General features: G+C 38.3%; 1 protein-coding gene across 1 annotated transcript in view; it reads right to left on the bottom strand.

Annotated features, from left to right (window-relative positions):
• The window catches only part of LOC131072706 (DNA mismatch repair protein MSH1, mitochondrial), a 307,935-nt gene that overhangs the window by 280,903 nt on the left and 9,842 nt on the right, over positions 1-17,190 (bottom strand). The window contains exons 4-5 of the mRNA XM_058008946.2: positions 9,625-9,700; positions 6,263-6,382 (exon numbers count right to left, since the gene is read on the bottom strand). Coding sequence (XP_057864929.2) covers positions 6,263-6,382; positions 9,625-9,700 — 196 coding nt within the window. The remainder of the gene's footprint in view (positions 1-6,262; positions 6,383-9,624; positions 9,701-17,190) is intronic.

Genomic DNA, 17,190 nt, shown 5'->3' with positions numbered 1-17,190 from the left:
AGACACAAGGCCTGCGAGCACAATGGCCCAACAGGGGTTTGAACCTTGGTGGCTGCTTCGCCAACAAAGTGTTTTAACCGCGACACTATATGTCCGAAGACCACCTATCCACTTGTTGATAAGTTAGGTTCAATGAACTTGGACATAACATGGCATCACTTGATTGCTTGAGGTGAATAGGCCCCACATCAGCTTGCATATCTTGTAAACTTTCTTTTCTTTTGCAATATCTCTTGATACTCAACATTATCTAGCCTCTTGACTAATTGCAATGGTTCGTATTCCCAAATTGTATCATCTTGATCAAATGGGTTTCTGACTTTGATTAACTCTTCTAGAACCATCTTCCTTGTCCTTAGGCATCATCTCCTTTGTGCTTCATCTTTGAAATCCCTCATGATGTCTTGGATACATTTGAACTTGACCTTGATCTCCTTTGTAGTTCTTGAATCCTCCATATTGTAATGATCTTCATGTTGTAAGGTCATGTGCTTGTGCATCTTGATCTCGTCTTGCACTGATCATCTTGTAGAGTCCTTCACCTTGATCAATGACTTTGATCAGAATCACCTTGTTATTGTAGCATATTCCATATTGTTCTTCTCTTTCACATTGTTGAGTGAGTTCCTTTGATCTTGGATTGGAAATCCAAGGTCGTTTGGAAATCCAAGATCGTTGTGGAATCTTCCTTGTAGAGAAATGTCTTGAAACACCTCCTAGCATAACTTCATCTTCTTGAATGTCTTAATGAAGTGTAAATCTCGATGTTGTAAGTCCTTTGTTCCATTCATTTTGGATTCCACCTTGTAGTGTGAATGTTGTCCATCTTCACATTGTTGTCTTCTTTGTATCCGCTTCCTTGAACTTGAACACCTTGAAATAGTCCTCTTTCATGTTTTGAAGTCCTTTTTCCATGTTCCATGCACTTCATTCCTTGCATCAAACCTGAAAAGACAAAGGAAAAACTTTGGATTATGATAGTGAATAAAACCCTAAGTAAATGAAATTCCTAAACACACAAACGAAATGCAAGAGGATTGTCATAAGACAATGAGAATTCAACTTCTTGTATTCTCGATTTACATTGAAGAACCCCTAAAAGATATTCATGATAATCTTTGTTCAACAATTGTTCCACAATATTCATCTCATGAACCCTTCTAAGACCCCCGGTTTTCACCTTCTTCAGTCTGAAATTACACTTGAGGAATTCTGGAAATGATAATCCAGGTCTGGAAAATGCACTTTCAGGCCTGCAAATGGTCAATTTTGGTGAAGGAAATTGCTTAAATCAAGTGTATATCTCCTTCCTCACAAATTCACCTGCCTCTTCACAAATTCTCTTCAAATCTGCTGGTAATTCACCTCCTTAGGTCTGATAAATTCACACTTGCTCTAGCTCTTTGAACCTGATTCTCTTGCTATTGAATTTTCACTTATCTGCTGGAGAAATTCGCCCTTATTCTGCTCTGATCTGCCTTTAAATCTACTATTCAAAGAAGACATAAAGGAAGCTGATTACTGGCCACAATATCTCAGAAAAATTGAAAAGAAATTTCAAGATGAATATCTGGACTTTCAAAATGTTTACATTTAAGAGCACCAATATCAGTTAAGAAGTGATATAGCAATTAGAGATATGGAAGTCTCCCACCAGAACTTTGACACCACCAGTTGGTAGAGGATATCCCCTCTCCTTGGCACATATGAATCATTCAAAGAGATCAGGTTACAGCCTAAGGACAAGGACAAAAGGAAAGGCAAAAAGATAGCTGAAGGAGAGGAACAGTAGGATGAAAGTGAGACACAACAAGATGAAGAAGAGGAACAGCAAGATAAAGAAGAGAAACGGGGCAATGATGAAGGATAAGATCAGGGCAGGGATGATGAAGAAGACTAATAGCTGATTAAACTGTTATATGTTACTTCTTTTTGATATATATTTTGAAACTAATTCTCCTTGGATCTTGCTTATGTATGCACCTCATTTCCTTATCTTGCAAGGAAGTCGGCCTAGGGAGATTTAAAAAACTTTCAATTTATGTTCAATTTCCTCAAGTCGGCCAGCCCTAATCATGGTTTTTTCAAATTAAAATTTCAAATTTCCTCATTTCCAGGTTGGCCAGCTTCATTCATGAATGTTGCAATGCCTTGAATACATATAAAAGTAAGGTTGAGAGCACAAATTCAAAACACACCACTCAAACAATTATTAGCGAATTCTGCCCTACTTTTTGAATTTCGCTTGCACTTAATTCAGTTGATTTTGATGTTAAAATGAGGTTCTTTCGTCCAGCATACATAGGCAGCCCTATAATTCATTAACAAAGCTGACTTTAAAAAGGGTTATAGATTTCAAATTTAAATTTTCCTCATGTCAGCCAACCTAACACCTTAACTCCACCCTAGTGAATTTAACATGTGTGCAAGGATAGAATGAGCGGATTTTCCATGCTGTAAAGCATACTTAAGCGCTAGAGCAAGGTTGTCCAGGACAATCAAGAGCTAGAGAGGTGTTGACAAGAAATTGTGAGCACTAAACAAGGTTGTGCAAGGAATTGTGAATGCTATGATCAATTTGTCAAGGTACTCCATGAACTGTCTAAGGAAACAAGGATTGATCATTTAAACTTTGAATTTCCACACTTGAAACAAGGATTGATCATTTAAACTCTGAATTTCCACACTTCAACAAGGATTGCACTTGAATTTTGCACTTTGTCCAAGGATTTTCACAAAATCTTCTCTATTTTCCTATCCTGTCAAGGTCAGAAAATCCAACATTTTCCTTGTCAAGACATTGAATTTTCATAATTTTTCCATACAGCATTTCCAAAATCTTGATTCCTTGACAATTTGCCTTGACAACATTTTGCAACATTTTTTGCATGTTTGACAACATTTTGCAACATTGACAGCATTTTACATTTCGACCTCAATTCTCAGTATTGATGTTTATTCATAGATTCCAAACTCGAAACTTGAATTCTTGACTTGATCACACCCTTGATCTTGAATTTGGACAAAATCTATTTTCATTCCTTGGATCTATTGCACCTTTCCAATCTTAAGCAAGGAAATTTCCTAAGTTGGATGGTGGATTACACATTCAATCCCTATCATAGACCTGAAATTCTTGATAGGACATGCCCATCCAAGGATAGAATTTCGCACTCTAACTTATCTCGGATTGATCAATGTTTTCCTCCAGGTTGACAAGACAAAACGAAACCCTTTCACAAAGGCTAAAAGACTAAAACTATTGCCAAGCTAAAACAAAACTAAGCAAAACCTACTAACCGAAGTAGTGAAAAAGTGGGGGGTCCCCATTTGCAATGGGATGTGTGTGTTTACAACACAACACGCAACTCCTTTATTAGATAATGGTCAATTTTTTCTTTAAGGGCGTTGCCCCCAAACCCCTGCCATGGGCTCTGCCCTCGAGCCCTATAAGAAAGACTCTTACTCTTACTCGACACTTTCATCAATGCAAGCTTCTTAAGCCTTCAGACCAGTGATACCAAACCACTCTTGGTCCCTTAGCAAAGTGCAGAAATTTCAAGCCACTAGTAGGATCCCATTAGTGACAACCTATATACCCTACAGAAAGCTCCAAAATTTTATAACTTCCTGGGAGAAAAAAGACATGAAGAATGGTAAGATTTTCCTGCCGATAGAAATTTTCCAGCATACATAACCTTTCCAGCCTGATATAGGTTGAGGCTACTCCAAAACCTAGTTTAATTTGCTTTTAGACTTTCCCTTTCTCCACTTCTGTTGATCTACAATAGAATGTTGAATGCCAAAAGACATACCTTAATAAATGTCCATTTCTTATCATGCCAATTTCAAAGATCAACTTAACCACTAAAAACTTCATCTTTTTTGGCAGTTTCTACTAATCAATGTCTTTTATAAAAATGTCTATACAAAGAATATGACCTTCACAGAATGTTGATTCAGTTCCAGAATTAGAGCTTAATCATCAGCAAAATCATAAATGAACATTACATAACCTGTTACTACCAAGGAATGAGATTCCTTTTGATTTGTCTATGCACTCTTACTGCATTAACAAGAAAGGAGGATAGAAAACAGCCTTGCTAAATAGATGATTGTAATGCAATGGATTCTAAAGAGCTCCTTTCAATTTCCAAATTTCATGAAGAAAGTCGTTTGACAAGACTCACAAGCCCATTCAAGGCCCTCCCATAAAATTATGAGATTATCAACAAGAATTATACTTTTAAAAACACCAATATTCTTCCTGCTCAATAATCCAGTAAAACAGGGCCTGTTAATGGGCCTCTCCAGGTTGATCTAGATTCCAAGGAGAAGGATGTTGTTGAGTGGATGAAACCGGATGTAGGATGGGTGAAAGTCAACTTTGACGAGGCATCAAGAGGTAATCCAGGCCGTTCAAGTGCAGGCTTTGTGGCAAGAGATTGGAACAGAAATATTTTCGCAATTGGAGCTAAAAGATTGAAGGAAGGTACAAACTATGAAGCCGAAATGCATGCAGCTTTATTAGCAGTCAAGATGGCCAAGAAATTATTAGTATCGTAATTGCATTTGGAAGGTGATTCTCTAATTGTTATCAATGCCATTATCAAGGGTGGAATTCCAATGTGGAAAATAAATAAATATGTTAAAATTATAAGAGAACTTTTAATAACCTTTAAGGATTTGAAAATTACTCATGTGTTGAGAAATGGAAATATGGTAGCGGACTGGCTGTCAAAATGGGTGGTGTCATTAATGGGGAGCAAACAAAATTTTATTGGGAGGAATTCTAGGAGATCCAATTTGATTAATAGTGATGGGTCGTACACCGCAAACTACAAGTAACCATAATGGAAAGGTGTGCATTTTAAATGTGATGGGACAGTTGTTTTGCTTTAAAGGCATTTTGGCCAATTTTACTGCACAACTATTTGAAACTAGTGTAGGGTGGTGTGCAGAGGGTTGGTTGAAAAGAGTTGCAGGATGGAGGCGAATTTCACCCTGGTTACTACTAAGTAGCAATTGGCATTTATGGATCGAATCTCAAAGAAGAAACTGTGAAGCATCTCCAAGCATGATGATTCTCTGTTTGTGTAGATTTTGGACATCCTGTTTGGGGAAGAATTTATGAGAACGGAGCACCAATATCGAACTAATATCAATATCATTTCATTGCTTGGGTTGGAGATGGGAAGCAAGGAGGATCTTCAGTGGATCCTAAAGGAATGTGTGGATGAGGAGTGGACTTATGGTCTGAGGCCGATTCTGGAGTGGGCGCATCCAAGTGAAGGTCTCATGGCACCAAAGGGTGACTAGTTGAAAATTGGAGATCAAAATCCACCGCTTCAACCATTCATTTGATGGAGTGCGTCGAGTGATATGCATGAAAGGAAAGCTAATGCCCATATTGGCTGGGAGGCTTTCAAAGATTATCTTTGTGAACGGAGTCTGGTACATGATGATGCTAGCACAACGAAGAAGCAGAAAAGGAAAGCTTGTGCAGAGTTCAGACTTGAAGATTACTAGGTCAATGGACCCCTCAAGGCAGATAAAATATAGTTTATAAGGAAAAAGGGGATATTTTTGTGGATACTTTGTAGATTTTTTATAGTCTGTATATATTTACGCTCCAATTTTGTCGATAATTTGTGATTTTGTATGAAAGGCCGACTATAGTAATGGCTTCGGGTTATATTTCATGGATTTATGAATAGGGAGGTCAGTTGATTTGGGGAATGCTGTAATGAGTTAGATACTGATGTGGTGGTTTAATGTATGGAGGGGTAGTTAGGGTTTCATATGCTTTGAATTTTACAGTTACAGATTTATGAATACTTCGTAAAACCTGAATTTTAAATATTAAAAAAAATACTATATTAACAATCAAAAAAAATCCAGTAAAACAGCAACTTAATTCTTCTGACCAATATTTTTTGCTAGAACAGGTAGGAGGATGGAACTAACATGGGCATAGGGCAAAGGATAAGTTTCTAATTTTAATTTTCTTCCATCTCTTGATGTGTTTTATGTCAACTGTTTACGTTTCACTTGCACCTTAGCCCTGATTCTTCTATTTCAACAAAATCAATGACATTAACCAATAGTAAATCAATGACATTAGCCAATAGTCACCAACTAATAAAGTCAGGAAAAGTTGAGTTGAATGGAATTATGCCCAATACAAGAAAAAAATATTTCCAGTTTCAAACTGTTTTTTCATATCTGAACTTATAGAAAACATTATATTTTAAATACATACCATAACTGGGCAGCCTGCCCTTGGCACAGTGTTAGATCTGATGCCTCCCATAGGATTGAGACCAGCATACTCAACAAGGATACATGCATCAAATCCCACAGCCTCGTAGAACTCTCCTACCTAATAACAAAAAGGAAGCAACCATCCACACCATTAGCTTCTGAAAATTGCAACTATTAAGAGTGGCAAAAGATGTTTGATAGAAAAGTGATCAGACAATTCTAGGTGGAAGGCAGAAGAATACAAACATTTTGAAAATATATCCCTCATCTTAAAGTGATAAGAATCAAAAACTTGTTGATAATTTGACAAAAATATGAATTAAATGGTAACAATGTATAGCCCATAATTAAAAGCCAAAGTAAAATTTGCACTAGTGCCCATTTTATTCATCCAATATGCATCTCCATCTGGCCACTATTTAAATTGCATCTTATCCTACAGTACCAAAGAACAACCATCCCCAAGACCCTAGCTACAATCCCCTAGTAATGATAGAACGTTATCACCTATTAGAGTCTCTGTATCTGAAGTCAACTAGAAAAGTTTTGTTTAAAGATTAGAAAGGTATTTAAGATCATACCAAAAAGATGTTACTGGTCTGGCCCATTCCACTTAGAAAACCGTATCAAAGATGTGTTGATTGTAACTAGGTAGAATGCGGATTCCATTTGCCTTAAGGCAACATTGGAATCCGCCAAGGGCTGGGCCCTTCTCCACCCACACGCCAGCCCCTTCGTAAAACGTATAGGGCTGGGCCCTATACCTCACGGCACATCATAAAAACCCCATGCTACTCCACGCCACATGAAAGTTAACGTGCCAAACAAAATAGGGCCAACCCTATCTAATGCATTTCGGTTAAAGGAGAAACAATAAATTAAAGGTCAATAATTTAGTATAAGCCGACATAAATGGATACCACATCATATAAGTAAAGTTACCTTCTCCTCAATCAAATACATTCAACATATGATCATGCGAAATATCTACATCTGCCTAATGCGAATTTGAAGGAGCAGTACTACAGCGAATCACATCTGCTATACCAGCGAATTACATCTGCCATTAAAGGTGCGAAATTCATCCATGAGGAGAGCGAACTGAGGGCTAATGTTGCAGTCCAACAAAGTGCAGATTTCATAATGCAAACCTAGGGTTTGGACCTGATTGTTGTTGGAAGTGGTAAAGGGATACTTGTGAAAGTGCAGTCTTGTGAAAGACATTATCAGCCCTAAGTGCAATCACCTTCAAATACTTGAGATAAGTGTTGTAATATTCATATGAATATAATCCATAATCAGATCTGAGGATATTTTCTGGCTGGGTTTTTCCTCCTAGGAGGTTTTCCCAAGGTAACCGTGTCTTCTTCTTATTTTGTTCATTTCTTGGTTATGCTTAATTCTGAAAACTATAAATCTTTCATCTAATCAATTTAGTTAGTAATTAAATTCTGATTTTCTGAGTTTACATTAATCTGAAAGTGTTAAAATCAACAAGTTCCACATTTGTTGCAAATCCAAAGGAATGTGCTATATGGCTACCATGTTCCATAAACATATGGTGCATAAAAACACCCCAGATTACTATGTATTTAGCACATCCTTTAACAATGGAGTAGCTCCACTTGATTATTTAAGACATCAGATATAGGAAGATAGTGGAATGTTATATGATACAGATATGCAATCAACCCATTATAGGTTGCAGCACCAGTGCTCATGTAAAGTGAGTATATTGAAAAGGTGATCATGATTTTCAACCAACAAGTAGGCAAATTGAGGGGCACTGTGTTTATTACTATATGCACTTATGGTGGCCTTGTTCTTAAATCTCAGAAAACCACCTTGCTGAAAACTAACTAATACCAAAAAAATTGAGGACCTTAACCAAGGAGAATGAATATAAAATTAGTAAACCTTAGACAAGCTGGGAAAGAGAATCATATGATGTGTATGCAAGCAACCATGTGAAAGGAGCACTGCTATATGAAACCACACAACTGGAGTCCATGGAGACTGAAGCTCCAATTTGTATCAAAGTCCGGCAGGACAACATACTTCGTCATCCATCGCCACAAAAGAACCAATACAGGATCCAATAATGTCTCCAAGTGAATGGCATTGTCTAATAAGGCCTGGCTGGACAATCCTCAAAGGAAGCAGGATACTCCTCAAACCACCCCTAATAACCATGGTCAACAATCCTCCAAAGCTAGAGGGGAAATTGAAAATGCAAATCAATCCCTGTAGTAGACTGGGAATTAGGGGAGCTAACTGACCTTCTACAACAGAGATTAGCTGACCCACGTGCAAGAATTTGAGGATTAGGATACTTAGTGACATCTCATAAGTCCCGCAGACTAATCTCTGTCTGTCTGAAAAGTTGAAAAAAGCTGATATGCTACGTAATGTGGTAATTCCATCTTGTGTCGCCAACATTCTAGGTTATAATAGCTAAATCAGAAGAAAATATATTGTGTATCATTAAGCTAAGGAATAGAAACAATTTCAAAGAAACTTACATGGGGCTTACCAGAGTTCACAGTCTACTAGATGCAAGAAAAAAGAATATTGCATTTGGAATATATGACTACTAATGGCAATTGTAGGTGTTAAGCAATGTCTAAATGCCTGTGAAAAAATTCCAATAGACTATTTGAAAAAAATTGGTTATTGTTGAACTACATTGTCAACACATTTGTGTTCTATAGATTTTTACCAAATTAAGAGCCGAAGGACAACTTGATAATTCAATGTGGAGTAAAATGAAAATTTTGCACAGATGCAATCTTACACATTATTTTGTCCATTGAAAGTTCAAATACCGACCAGAAAGAAAGATATCAATCTGCAAAAATCAAATTATTCAGCAAAATTAAGTGATTCTAGATTGGTTATCACGTGTAGGGTTTAATACAAAAATGGCATCAACAAACAACATGCTCATGAGTTTAGTGAAAAAAGATGTGATATGATAGAACATCATCTAGAAAGTGACTGCCTTGAAAATCATGAATCGAGTAAAAACTTATATGGTAATAAACGGCAAATGGCCCTTTTATATTAATGTATGGGAGACAAGCTAATCAAACTGAATTTGTGTTTACTTGATTAAGAGATCCATTTCACTATCTTAATAATTAGCATTTAATTTAATGTATTTCTCATTTAGTAAATTCAAAATGAAAGAAGATGAAAATCAAAAACTTAAGTAGCTAAGAACTTCTTGGAAGCTTAAAAATAGATTCTTACAAATCCCTCCAAACTGATTTATATGGAGTATTATTTGTCTCTTTAAGGAAGAGTACAAATATGAAGGATATTTTAAAACAGCATACAGCCAAATAATATAACGCATACCCGACAAAGAAGAACTTCTCGTGGAAACTTCAACTTGAATTGAATTAGTTCTGAATTCAAAGATCCATCCTTCATGCTAGTAATTGCAACAATGAAAAAGCAAAACATTAGTATCATGGCAAATGGAGACATGCACATTTAAGAAACAAAGATTATTATGCTACTAATAAAAGAAAAAATTTAATTCTATATTTTAAACCAACAATGTGCATCTTTGAGAGTATGCCAGGCCTTAAAATGAATATGTCAGAAAAAAGCACCGGCGATAAGAAGGATATATCCATCTTTATGACTAGTCTGGACTTGAATGTATTTCTTTCACCATTTCTATTTCATAAAGCATATGGCGTAGATTCCTAAAAATGAAAAGTTCCATTGTGAGTTCAAAGTAGACCTCTTCATCATGATCAATTAAGTTTAAAACTTACAGGTGTCATAGACATATTAGCTACAGCCTATGAGAGCATTACAATATACATGCACAAGTGAGAATGTAATAATACCTTTATGAATCATATCACAGTCACTTATCTTTGTTATCAGTTCATTATGAGATCGATGCTTATGATTGCTTGCATTGTATGTTTATCTTAACTAAACATGGTGGAGAGTGAAAGCTATTGAAGAAAACTCAAGATGTGCATCTCAAATGATACTTCAATGCGTGAGTAAAGAATGTGGAACCAATGCAAGAAAACAGAAAATGATCATGCCCAACGCAGACAGAATCAGAATCAGGGGCAATGGACATGCTGAAAGAGATGAATTAATGCAGATGGCAAAAAGGGCCTGTTTCAGGTACTAGGGTGAAATGAGAATACATGTGACCCATAAGCTTAAAATGACATTTTTTCAATTTATTTTTATTCTATGAGCAAGAACACCCAAAAAAACTGTATAGATGACAGCTATTTCACCATGCACGGATGAGCATAGTTTTATGCATAAGAGAAGGATTTGAAGAACATGCAAGGAGGCAATTGGCATGCCATCGTATTTTTAAATAACAGTATAATTATCATTTTAACAGAACTTTTTATTTAAGGGGGTGGACTGCTGAGGAAAATCCACTAAAACAAATTCCTTGTAAGAAAAGGAAAAGTCAGATCAAGCAGAATTAGATGGGTTCAAGCTCAAATCTAAGTTCAAGGATGAATCTAAGTTCAAGGATGATACTGATGTATGATAGCACCATAAGACTTCAATTCAAAATTGATCATTTTATAACCTAGACTCCTACACAGCTGACCCTGGAACGTACTAAGGCACTAGGTATCTGGCAACAAGGAGACCAGGTAGTGAATGAAACAAAAGAAGACATGGCCAACAGGCATTAACGCTAACAAAGGACATATGGGAAAAAAGATATGGAGCTCAAACCAATCCAGGCAAGGAACAAGGGAGAAAAAGGCATGGATCCATCTAGACTAGGACCAAATGTAAGGCTAAATTTGAATGATATATTGATCAACTTGCAAGATGCTAGACAGAATGAGATATCTCCCATGCCCCCTATTGAGGGGTAAGTGCAAGTTGACACCAAACAAAGGAAAGCAATCTAAAGGTAGGAGAAAACCAAGCAAAGGCGAGAGGATAGAAATGATAAAGCAAAGAGTTATCATCCTCTACAGATGTGCAACAAAAGAGCTTGTAGGAGAAAGCAACAACATCAAACAAAAACACCTCCCATGATTGATCATCATTGTTAAAAAGGTCACAAACAAGGAGAGGGGCAGGATGGGTGAAATTAAAGTATATCAAAGATATACCTCATGCAAACCAAATAGCAATGTCACATAGAAGGCAACATTATTTTAGGAGATAAACACCAAGAAGTTGCACTTTTCAACTAGCAAGACGATAGTGGTCTTGGAGGATGTTAACAAGACCTTTGGGCTACCACTCATCAAAAAGGGATTGAGATTCGTGTCATAGAGATTGAACAAGAGAATAGAGATGGTAAACTCTAGCATGTGCAAACTTAGAACATGCCTCAAATAAGGATGTTTATAATTTCCTTACAACAAATTTGTGTCTTTCACAATAAAGGCACAAACACTTTCTTTCCTTGGATTTGGAAAGTTGTAGTTGAGACCAAAAAAAGCCAACTAGACAATTAGGGAGAAGAGGTGTTCAGCAATTTATAAGTTTATACCACAACTTATGCCATGCATAGTGTAATATCCCCATTTTTTTGGTTCTCTTGTAGTGCATCTGGGGTTGGCTTTTTGGGTGGGTGTTTATGTTAGCAATATCAAAGAGGTGTTTCAATGTCACCAATGTGTTCAGATGGATTAAAGGAGATGAACGACATTTTTTGGAGTGATTTCGAACAACTTGCTTGGGACTTACAATTTTTAGCACCAATTGGTCGGTTGGGAGTTTTGTTGACTTACTATTTTTAGCAATTGCTGTTTTTAGTAGTTACTATTTATAGTAACCAATATTTTTGGTAGCTAGTCGGCTTCAATCTCCTCTCAGCTTCAACATGCAGTATCTTCAAGTTCAAGGTTTGGATAGTTTTGGCTATTTTTAGCATATTACTAATTATAGTAAATGCTATTTAGGGTACCTAGTCTTAGTCTCACCCTTTCCTCAAAGTGATTGTAAATGCTGGCCCAAAGTGATTGTTGAAGAGGAGCTATGTCGTAGAAAGAAAACGCGGAAGAAACAAAACTGCAAGTGGATGAACAAGTGGGACCTAAATATGAATGACTGTCCCAGCACTAAAGAAGAGATAAAAAAGTGGGTACTAGAAAAATTCAAGAGTGCCATGTGGACAAAGCAGTTAGGCACTAAGAAAGCATACTATATTTAAGAATTTAACCATACTTGGGATCATGACGAAAAAGTTTATTTGAGATCAACAATCAGCGGAAAGGCCAAAATTTTAATTGCTCAGTTGAGGACTGGATCTCATCATTTGAGATTCGAAACTGGTAGGTGGAAGCTGCCCAAAGAAGAATGGGAAAAAAGGACGTGCATTTTCTGCAGCAAGAGTGCAGTAGAAACGGAATGGCATTTCATCAAGGAGTGTGCGGCATATGAGGATATTCGCAATCAGTTTGAGAACGAATTAAAGATGTACAGTCTGAATGAACTTTTTGAAGAGACAAAGCTTCACAAAACAGCGAGTTTCTTACTCAAAATCCATAATAGAAGAACCAACATGGAAAAGAGCTTGAAAATGGATTAATTTTGTTTCTTGGTCCCTTAGACCGGTGGGTCTCGTGGACGTCATTCAAATTCCTTCATTCATTCATTCATTCATTCAACTTCAAAGTGCAAAGTCTTCAATTTCAGGACTTGGTGAATTTCCTAAAGCTGGGAAATATTATTCTATTATTTCACTTAAATACTTTATAAAGTGACTTTATGATTTAAGTTAAATGAAGGGTTCAAAACAACCCCTTGTGCCACACCTAGAGAAGTGACAACTTAAGTTGCTTTTAAAGTGAAATTGAAAAGCACAAAGTAGACATGGGAATTGGAGAAGAAAATAAAAGATTTAAAAGTAGTATTTTATGTTGAAATATAGCTAGGTTGTATCCCTTGATTGGGCCGACCTAGCTTGGTGAATGTTTGATGGGCCTACTTATGTGATTATATTATGTAGCTTGTGAATGTTAAAGGGCAGGCCCTATTTGGGCGCTCAACTTGTGTAACTTGTAATCAGGTCTGGCCCTAAATGGGTATTGTAACTTGTGATTCATGATGGGCCCTAAATGGGTGATATAATGTAACTTGTTGATGTGATAGGGCTGACCCTATAATGTGTAACTTGTAATTATTATAGGTCAGACCCTATTTTGTGCGCCAACTTTAGATGCCTTACAAATTTACTGTAAAGACCGACCTAAGTCAAATAAGATGTAAAAGCTCATATATATTCAAGGCAATGCAAACATCAACACAACATATACACACTTAGCGAATTACCTCTGCAAGGTTAGTGAACTTCTATTGTATGTGATCTGCAATTTCCTTCATCGATCAGCATCCGTGATCAGCAAATCTGGAGCTGCACTCTAGGGCAGTGAATGCTTATCAGTCAGCGATTTGTCTACTAGGCTAGGCGAAGATCTTCTGGGCTGCCGAATTTGCCTTAGGTCTGCTGGAGTGTTTTCTTGTTCTTTACTGTCAATCTGATTGCTACATTTAACATAAAACTAACATTTTATATGCAAAAGGTGGAAGTCCATATGGGATGAGAAAAAAGAAATATTTTAAAGGGCAAATAATGTTATTTTATTATTTGTGTTGCCCTAACTTTTCATTGAGATTTTTAAAGAGAGTTTTGGGTCTCATTTCCTTATGTTGTAGATTATTATTTCTGACATTTCTCTCTGATTGAGAAAAAGAAATTCTGTTGGGGTTCAAGAGATTGAATGTGGTTCATCTCAAGCCATTGGAGGATGAAAACCCTCTATTGGAAATCGGTTTTGGTAGTGGAAGATCCACCCTAGCTGGTATTTGTGGGAGATATCTTACAAGTATTTTACAATGCTTTTGAAATATTTGTATGCTTCAATTCAATGATAGTATTGCAGGAAATTATGACGTTGAGTTTGGAGAATTTAGAGGCAACATTGTTATATCTTTCCTGGTGTGTGTTAATGCATGATAGCCTCGGTAAGATAAATGATTGAATAAGAGATAAATGAAGTCTCTCATTCAAACATTTATTATCGTGAGGGGGCACGATCAAGTGATGTCTTGATCGGCCATGTCCAAAAGGCATGGCCGGTCAAGGCATCGCTTGACCGTATCCAGCCCACTACATATACCAAATGAAATGTGTGAGAATGGACATTGAAATAAAAATGCTCCTCCTCTCCTGCAACATAAAAGAAGAAAATCAGATTTATACAACAATTCAATGATAGATAATACATAGAACAAGATAAATTTTAATTCTGATCCACAAAATTAACATGGTATCAGAGCCAAGTTTCCTTCTATAAAGTCTAACCGCCTGAAGGATGTTGGCGGCAATATTGTACACGAAAATAAAACTAGTTAATTAAGTTGTAATTGTGTTGGTTAGTTGGCAACTGAGGGGTGGTAGTTGCAGTGCGACGGTTGGCACTCGCACCCCCTCGGTACCTTTATATACTTCCGAATGTAACTTGTGTAGGACAACAATTATGAATGGAATAACATCTGATATATTGCATCTAATATCTATGGCATTATTATTCTGCATTACGTGTTTTATCTGTGTGCTTTAAGTTATTTACCCAAGAGGGCAAACATTTGGCGCCGTTGCCTAGACGAACTCGGGAACGGAAGACACGGATGGCGCATGGACACAACAGGCCTACCCGTCGATGAGATTTACCCAGAGGCTGACGACACGCAAAGGGAACAATCGTCGTGGGACGCAGAGCATGATGGCAAGAGGCGAAGGGGAAATTGAACCTTGTAATAATCCCGACACACTGCTGATATAAATTGTGGCCGAAAGTCAAAATAAAAATAAAAATAATAAAAGTTTTTTTGTGTACATGGCGTGTGTTTGCTGTGTACCGAAGTGACTTATGCCCAATAGACTAAATAAGGACAAAAATAAAAAGATACAAAGTGACGAATGGGAAGTGGCACAAACCACGTTGAATCTCAAACAGCAGATAGAACGAAGGCGTAGGCTAAGGCAGCTTGCTAAGGGACGACCGGCTGAGGGGTTGCCCGAAGGGAACCCAGGAGGTGTCACGCAGGTTGCGGAGGCAGAGATAGACGGAGAGAATTACACTATCGTAGGGTAGCCTGAAGGGAACCGAGAAGGAGTCACAGAGGGTGCCGAAGGAGAACTCTACAGTTCGCCAGAATACCACCATAGGGTAAGAAGTCGCGAAGAGTTGGTGGAACAAACAAGGCAAAGTCTAAACCTGATCGACGCTACCAGAGACCTACTAAAAAATTTGTCCATTTCAGAGGACAACCGGAGGGAGACAACCAACCGGAGGGAGACAGCGGAAGGTGACGGTACGATCGAAGGTGCCGAGGGAGCACAAGGGTACCGTACGGGAGGCAATTTGTTCGGTTCGGTGTCAGCAACTTCCTCTGGAGGACCCACGAGTGGAGGTTCAGTTGCAGGAGGCGGAGGATCGCCAGGTACAAGCACACAAGGAATTAGAGGAGCAAGACCCAGTGATGGGATGGCGAGTAAACAAAAATTGCCAAAGTTCACAGGGGAGGGCAAGGAAGATCCCTTACGGCACTGTCGTACATGTGAAACCATTTGGTCCGCCAACGGAGTGACAGACCAGGATGACTGGGTACAACAGTTCCCAGCCACGTTACGTGGAGTTGCCATAGATTGGTACTCCGATGTAGATAAGCAAAAAGTGGCCACGTGGGCCAACCTACAGAAGGAATTCACGGAAGAGTTTCGTTTGCTCCGTGATGACAACGAAATTGTAACAGAGATATATAGTACCAAACAAGGTACCAAGGAGACAGTACGGGCATACAGCAGGAGACTGAAGGAATTGTTGGGTAAAATGGAAAGCCAACCGACTGAGGGCTTGAAAAAACGATGGTTCGTTGAAGGATTGAAATTCTCCCTACGGAAAAAAATGAAAATTGTACCCCCGACGTCATATGACGACGCTTATAATAGGGCGATGGACCTAGAGAGCGAATACAAAACATCAAGGAAGAAGAAAAGTAATAAATATTCATCTGACGATGATGAAGATTCTGACGGGGAAAGCAGTAGCAGTGGCGAATCGAGTAAAAAGGTGCATGCTCTCCAAAAGGACATGGAATGAATGCTGAAAGAATTCAAAGCCATGAAAGGGAGTACAAGTAAGACGGAAGAAAATGACGTGTGGTGTACCGACTGTAGGAGTGACGGACACACCAAGGGGTCCTGTCCCAAGAAGGCTTTCTGCGACATTTGTCAAATTACGGGACATTTGACAAAGGAATGTCCCTACAATATGAAAACCAGGAGCCAACAAGTTCTCTTCACGCAAGAGCAGCCGGTCGTCGGAACTTCGCAAACCAACACAACGGCATCATCTGGAGGTTACCGGGACAACAGACGCAGTGGCGGAAGGAATAGCAACAATAACAATAACGGAAGCCGTATCCAATATGACGCCAAGGGCCGGTCAATTATCCAATGTAGAGCTTGTAATCAGTGGGGGCACTTCGCCCGTGATTGCACGCAGGAAGCCACCCCTCAACACCTCTGCCGATGGTGTGGGCCAGGCGACCATGAGGACGCAAATTGCCCACAGGCAGGGGTTAATCTCCTCAACATTGAGAAGGCTGAGAAGACTGGTGAGAAAGAAGTACTGGCGATCACCCGCGCCCAAACGAAAAAGGCCACTTATCCTGACCCCCGTACAGAGAAGGAGAGATTACGGGAGGCAAAGGCCAATATTGAACGTGAGATGACGGCCGAACGACAAGACAACGAGGTGGCGAGTACATCATCTCGTACGGAAGCGGAAAATAACAGAATTTGGGCAAGTACTGCAGATGGAAGTACCTATAAGGGTAAAGGACCTTCTAGAAACAATGCCACAGTTAAGAACCGCCATTTTTAATTCCATA

This window comes from Cryptomeria japonica, chromosome 5 (assembly GCF_030272615.1).
Source record: "Cryptomeria japonica chromosome 5, Sugi_1.0, whole genome shotgun sequence".
In the NCBI taxonomy this organism is placed as follows: domain Eukaryota; kingdom Viridiplantae; phylum Streptophyta; class Pinopsida; order Cupressales; family Cupressaceae; genus Cryptomeria; species Cryptomeria japonica.
This window is presented reverse-complemented; position numbering and strand designations above follow the sequence as displayed.